The following is a 7045-nucleotide window of genomic DNA, read 5'->3' as shown; positions in this document are numbered from 1 at the left end:
TCTTTAACCTAGTGGAAAGTAATGAATTATGACTTTTTTTAAAGGTTTTTTTAACACTTCCTATTGTCATTATAGGGTTCATTTGTTCTATGCCGTGTACAGTGGGTGAATGGCCATGGAAATGCCACATCTTGGCATAAAGAGCATGAGAGGCCATGGAGTGTGGGTGGGGGGCATACCATGGCATGGGGGCATGAAGGGCCACGAGGGCTAGGTGGAGGGCATAGCTAGGCATGGGGCATGAAGGGGAATGGAGGTGGGATATAGCTTGGCATGGGAGCATGAGGGATCATGGGGGCAGGGCATAGCTTAGCAAAGGGAGGCATGAGGGGCCATGGGGATAGTGCGGGGCATAGCTAGGCAGAGAGGCCATGCGGAGGATCTTTTGAACTCTCTTTTAAAAGGTCCCCTCGTGTGGACTATGGTTCATGATCTCTCTGAAGGGCTATGGACTACGACTGTTTAAAAACCTGCCTGACTCCATGAAAGTTGCGGAGGAATAGGACATGCCTATCCCCACAATAGAGCTGGCTAGATCCAGGTTGGAGGGTGCCGGCTCAAGGTACGAACCAGCCTGGACCCTTAAAAGGCATTCCTGAAAATCTCACAGCCTGGGAATGGGGTCGGGGATCCCAGAAATGGGATCTGCCTGCCATTTTTGAAAGGTTTCCAAGTCATCCCGACTCGGCAGAAATCCAGGCCGGTATGTCTACCAGTTGCACGGTACCAAAGCTATGTAGGGGATGCTGTTGATGTATTGGCCAATGACTATAAGAAGACTAAGATTTTTTAAATCACGTAGATTAGTCTTAGCAGATACATGATTTTCTCTGAACTCTTATTCCAAAGTGTTCCAACCCTCATCGACTCTTTTGTTATCTTATCTGTTATCTATATCTCTTCTGCTTGTATTTAGAAAGGAGCCCAGAAACATATTCATGTTCAGGCCCATGCCGAGCACACTAGGAGACCCTAGAGGGAATTTGTTCAGTCCACCTTGATTGTTTGCTTGGTGAAGTCTTTCGTGTCGTGCAGCACCTTATCCTCCTTATGGTTGGATCTTTGATCTGATCTGGCTTTTAAACATACACTTGCATGTATATTAAGTTACATGTATACTAACTTACATATACAATATACTAAATATTGCTTTCAAAAATAACAATAACATGCACTGACAACTCAGTTAAGATGATTAGTCTTTTACATGCTTCAATATCAGTGTTATTACAGTCACAAAACAGTGATAGATGGCCCTGTGTTTATTTTAAAAGCCCACAGCCTGGTTAAATCCATCTTGAAACTTCTGGCCTTATTATCTTCCAAACATTAGAAAAATAATGCCGGTAATTGGCAACCGCACAACAGATGTTTTCAACATTTCATTTCTGCATGGGAGAGCTGTGGTGGGTAATAGTGGCCTTGGGGATGGAAATGCTGGCATCCTCATGAAAGATTGTGGTGATATTCTTGGAATAAAAAATGATGAGTTCAGGAAAGGTGGCAGTTGTGTTGATGAGGTAACACATACTTTGAGGACAAGACTGTGAATGCCTTTAATGTTACCTTTCATTTTATCATGCTTCTCATATCCTCCATATGGAATGCCACACATGACATGAGTTTAAAGGGGAAAGTGAGAACTAGGACATTCTGTCAACATTGGTGCTCAAGAAATAAAATTAATGTACTACATCCTTTAATTTACTGTATGAAATTGTTAAGGAAACAACAATGCTCGAAGAAAGGCAATGATTTATCCCATTGATTATTGGAGACAATTAAGATAGCTGTTATGAAAGTACTGTCTATAACCTTTAGTGATGTGAATATTTTATATCCTAACTGAGGTGTTTTGAATGACAAATCCCTGTTACTGCAACTGTTTCTGACACCACCATATAAAAGAATTAAGATGCAAGATATATAGTGGCCTGCCACATGCTATGACAAGTAGCTTTCTTAGGGAGACTGACTGGCTAACTCGTGCGACACAGTCACGGTATGGTTATAATTAGCCTCATGAGTGGAGATACTTACCGTGTCATGTGCTTGGCTGCAATACGTTCTGCTTATAATTACTGAGCAGCTTCACTAGGAAAAGGTAATCAGTTTATATACAGTATAAATAGTTTATATATATGTACTCTAGAAAATTGGGAAAAGCTGAGGAGCGAGGGCACTTTGCCATTGTGTTAATATACTTCTTGAGTTTCTAACCACTCACTATTCCCCTGGGCTTTTCAGAAATTATTAACTCGATCTCAGAAAAGCCTACCTTTGTAAACAGAATAAAGCTAAAAATAAAATTATGCCATTTCATTTATTTCTGTGAAGACTGGGACTGGGTTTGGTTAGGAATTAAATCAATTAGGGTCAACACTGATTAATAATTTTTATCTCACGTTATTTCTACAGAAAGCTTTATCAAGTGTAAAAATCATCAAAATGTCTGATCCAGAGGTTCCCAAACTATATTTTTTTTTGCTGAATTTGCTTCAGAAAATTCATGTCCCATGGGCTCCCCCCTCTTTTGAAGAAATGGTGGATTGAACTTCTAGGAACATAAAAAGAATGGCAGCCACCTCTTAAATACCTGGACGGGGTTTCTAACAGGCAGCTGATCTGGTATCACTGATTTTGCATTTTCCACTACAGTTGAAAATGCTGCCCAATATTTTTGCATTGAACAGGGTATTTAAATTCTTTGGCCAAAATAGTATCTACAGTAATAATGTTACCAGTGTCAAACTGCAGTGTATAATTTAAAGACCAGTCAAATCCGTGAGAAGGCAGTCATTACACAATTAAATGGACATTATTCATTAAAGTATCCCCCTCCTCCAGTAAAAATCATCAAGGTTTAGCCTAGGATTTAGGACCTAGATCCTACTGTGCCTGAGACATTTGTGAATGTTATCCTGGCTCTGTGCACATTGAAACCTCCCCACTTGCAAATGAGTCCCATTACCAGTTGCTGCAGTAAGAGCTGGATGGGGCCTATAAGCAGCAAGTATACACACATCATCAAGGATGCTGCTTTTTCTGGAACCATTCTACCAGGCTTCACATGATCCACAACTTTATTCTGTAGGCGTACTGATTTGTGACTACTGCCCCATCTGTGGCTGCTGCCATCTTGTCTATTAGGAAATATTTGGCCACTGGGATCCAGGCTGCAAGTCCCATGTACTCCAGATTGAGTCCGGCTTGTCCCTGGTGACTGCTGCAATTGGAACATAAGCCATAATAATTACACATGGCTCACTGGGTTGCCAACCCTCCAGGTTGGCCTGGAGTCTCCAGGAATTAACAACTAATCTCCAGGACACTGACTGCTGTGTGCAACAAGAGAAACAAATCAGAGCAGTGAATAAAAGGACGCTTTCCTCATTCACAAAAAAAATGGAAATGGGAGGAGACGATCAAGAACCTTCCAATCTGGTAAGAAAGAGACTGTGTGCTTTTCAAATGGAATGGGAGAAAGGTGAGCCATGCGAATGGGTGTGATGGGCGACCAGTCATGGAAGTGTCGGGAGTAGGCAGTCATTTGATGAAACTTCCAGGAATATGTCAAATCAGAGTTGGCAATCCATCACTGGCAGCATTTCCCCAGCTGAAGAAAACAGCAACAAGATTCACCCTTCACTGCATTGTGGATTGCAGCCATATATTAATATTTAATTTCTATTTGCTGACCCAGTGTCGTCCTCGCCCTGCTTGATAATCTCGTCACGAGCATACAGATTAGGAGCAGTAGGCCATTCGGCCCCTCGAGACTGCTCTGCTATTTGATGCGATCATGGTTGATCTGATATGGCCTCAACTTAACTTTCCTGTCTACCCCCTTTGACTCACATGGCAATCAAGAATCTATCTATCACAGCCCAAAGTTTGGGAACCTCTGGTCTGATTATCTGTTTCAATTAGTGCAAGAATGTCAAACTTAGTGCAATAATAATTTTATCTCATGTGAAGCAACAAAAGTTGTAACAATCACATATTTAGTTCATTATTGCTTGGATATAGAAACTGCATTGTTTTAACAGAAACTTAAGTTTTTTTTACAGATGAACATACATTCATGGGTAGAATTTTCCCCGTCGGGGGGTTATGCGGGGACAGGCGCCTGTTCAGCGCCCGCGCCACCATTTTAGATGGGCGAGCCAATTAAGACCCGCCAAGCATGACCCACCCCCGGAAGTGCTGAGTGCTCCCTGTGCGGGTGGTGGGGGGAGTTCCCTGAGTCGGGGCCTGCTCTCTTTTGCACATGCGCGCAATGTGCCTCAGGGAGATTAGTTTAAGTTTCAAAAATTTTAATGAAGATAAAAAAATGTTAAGACATGTCCCCTCATGTGACAGTGTGTCACATGAACTGGGGCATGTCAATTAACTTTAATGAAAAAAATGTATTTAATTTATAAACCCTTCAGCCCGTCGATGAGGTTCCATGAGAAATGCGAAGGCCGCCTGGGCTCTTGGCCTGCCCGCCAACCTGAAGGTTGGAAGGGCAGCTTTCTCAATAGGCTTAATTAGTTCATTAATGGCCTTCACAGGCCTTTGACATTTCGGTGGACGCGCAGTCGACTCAGCTGCACGCCCGCCGAACTGAAAATCTAAAAGACGCGCGGTGATGTTGGGACACACGCTTCGGCAAGCTGGCCCCGCTGCTCCCCGAGCGGAAGATTCAGCCCCATGTGAACATACGAATTAGGAGCAGGAGTAGTCCAATCGAGCCTGCTCTACCATCCAATATAATCATGGCTGGTCTGACTGTAACCTCAACTCCACATTCCCACCTACCCCTGATAACCTTTAACAATTGAACAGCTGCAAATAAAATTAAAAAAAAGGAAGCATCTGCAAAAGTTGGAAATCTGATATAAAAGCAGCAGGCAGTCAGCGCGGGTGTAGGAGAAATTGTTTTGGGGGAGTAGGTCATCTCAACTCAACTCACCAGCTCCAGCATCTGAGGGTGTCATTAGTCCTCCGGACCTCACGGGCGGCGCTGCGCTCGGAGGACCGTGGCTGTAGGGCGGGTAGGCCCATCCGTTGCCGGGGACACTCGTTGTCAACCTGACTTCCTGGAGACGGAGTGGGGGGTGGGTGGGGGAGGGAGAGAGTTGGCAAGAGCGAAGCGAGGGAGAGAAAGTGGTGGAACTGGGAAGGGAGGGGTTGGAAATTGAATGGGCTGCAAGTTGAAGGAAGGAGGGAGAGAGAGGGAAGGAAGGGCGGAAGGGTGACCGGTGCAGGTCGGACTGAGTTTCGGTCCTTTATCCTCCGGCAGCAAGAAGTTGGCGACAAACGAGAAGAAGCGGCGCCTGCTGCTGCTGCTGTTGTTGTTGTTGTTATTGTTGGGGGCTGGCGGCGGCTGTTGTTTTGAGGCGGAGGGAAAGCGCCTGGGCCGAAAATGGTCGAGGGGGAGTGAGAGGTGGCCCCGGAGCGGTCGGCGTTGAGGAGCTTCGGTGACAGCACAAGGAGCGCGAGGGCTGGTGGTAAACAAGAGAGCCCCTCAGTGAAAGCAGAGTTTGCCGCCGAGGATCCGCCACGTCACGGAAAAGTCCTGGTGTCCCTCAGCCTCCCCACTTTCACACTCCCTTTCCTCACCTTGCATTTATCTGGTATCTTCCCTCCACCTCCTGCAGCCTTCACGCTTTTAGCTGCAAACAACTTGTGATTTCATTTCCCTTGTTTTGTTTGCGGTCGCTGCACATTCTGCCAAACTTCAAAGTCCCATTTCTTTCCTTCGATTTCTTTAAACTGTCATTCCCTTTCCGTTATCTACCTTTCCCACCTTATTTCAGCCTACTTGACCCCCCCAGTCAACCCCCTTAATTAATTTATGTACAGTAACCCTACTCCTTGCGCTGCAGGGTCACATTACATGACCGATTCCGTCCTATGTGAGGTTTCTTTCTGTGTAGGGTGCCCTTATTCTCCTTGCACACCCAGGATTTTTTTTCTCTCTAGGCAGTCACTGCAGATTTTCTTTTAAGTTACAATAAATTTCAAGTTAGCACGGTCAGTTTTCTGTTCAGGTGGGATTTAGAAAACAATGTTTGATATTTAGTTTTCCAATACGGACAAGACTCAATAGGCAGCTGCTTCCAGTTTGACATTGTGCTGGTAATTAACTGTTCATTCTGCCAACGTCGAAAAAAAGTAATCCACGGTGAAGTCAGTTTTTTTTTAAGCTCCTATCTGAGATTACAAAAACTAATCAAACATGACTGCTTCAAACTGGGGCTTCATCATGAACGTAGTGAACAGTATCGTGGGAGTGAGTGTGCTCACCATGCCGTTCTGCTTCAAACAGGTGAGTGAAGATATACTAGGTTGCAAGTGTCTCATTTATTGTAATACAGCATGTTATGTGCTGAAGGTGTTTTTACAAGTATAAAACGTGCACCTTTATTTTAATTAAATGTGCTAACAAATATATTTCAGCTTGATTCTGGCATATTGTATCTTGAGTCAGAAGGCAGTGATTTCAAGTTCCAATCCTGGGAGTTGAGCACATTTTCAAGATTGACACCAGTGCACTACTGACCAAGTGATGCATAGTTGCAAGGTGTTGCCATTTGACTAAAGCCCCATAGACTTGTTAAAAGTGGATGTAAAATAATCGATGGCATTATTCAGAAAAAGTAGGGAGTTCTTGTGCCCTGGTCAGTATTTATTCCTCAATCAGCAGACATGTATTTCACCTACTGTTTGTGGGACTGTGCTATTGATAAATTGGTTGCTGTGTTTACTTACAAAACAGCTTCACCAGTAATTGATTGGCTCTGAAGTGTTTTTCATGAAGACATCAAAGATATACTGTAAATACAAGTACATTTTTTCTATGTTCCACTTTTGCTCTTTTTGTCCCAGGACATGAACACTAATACTTGTATATAGTAGCCACAAATACCGACTGTTGCTAGCACCTAGCTTTGCACAATATATGTAATTGTGCTGTGTATTTTCGAAATTACAATACACGTGATCTTCACTATCTTTAGGAAGCTCATATATGTTCTAACAAAGGTGGTTTATACTG

The 7045-nt window shown here is 43.7% G+C and overlaps 1 protein-coding gene across 1 annotated transcript in view; it reads left to right on the top strand.

Annotated features, from left to right (window-relative positions):
• Window positions 1-5128: 5128 nt before the first annotated feature.
• The window catches only part of slc38a10 (solute carrier family 38 member 10), a 125326-nt gene continuing 123409 nt past the window's right edge, over window positions 5129-7045 (top strand). Inside the window, exon 1 of the mRNA XM_041217004.1 lies at window positions 5129-6316. Coding sequence (XP_041072938.1) covers window positions 6227-6316 — 90 coding nt within the window. The 5' untranslated portion in view covers window positions 5129-6226. The remainder of the gene's footprint in view (window positions 6317-7045) is intronic.

The sequence above is a fragment of the Carcharodon carcharias genome, chromosome 22, assembly GCF_017639515.1.
Source record: "Carcharodon carcharias isolate sCarCar2 chromosome 22, sCarCar2.pri, whole genome shotgun sequence".
Taxonomy (NCBI): Eukaryota; Metazoa; Chordata; class Chondrichthyes; order Lamniformes; family Lamnidae; genus Carcharodon; species Carcharodon carcharias.
This window is presented reverse-complemented; position numbering and strand designations above follow the sequence as displayed.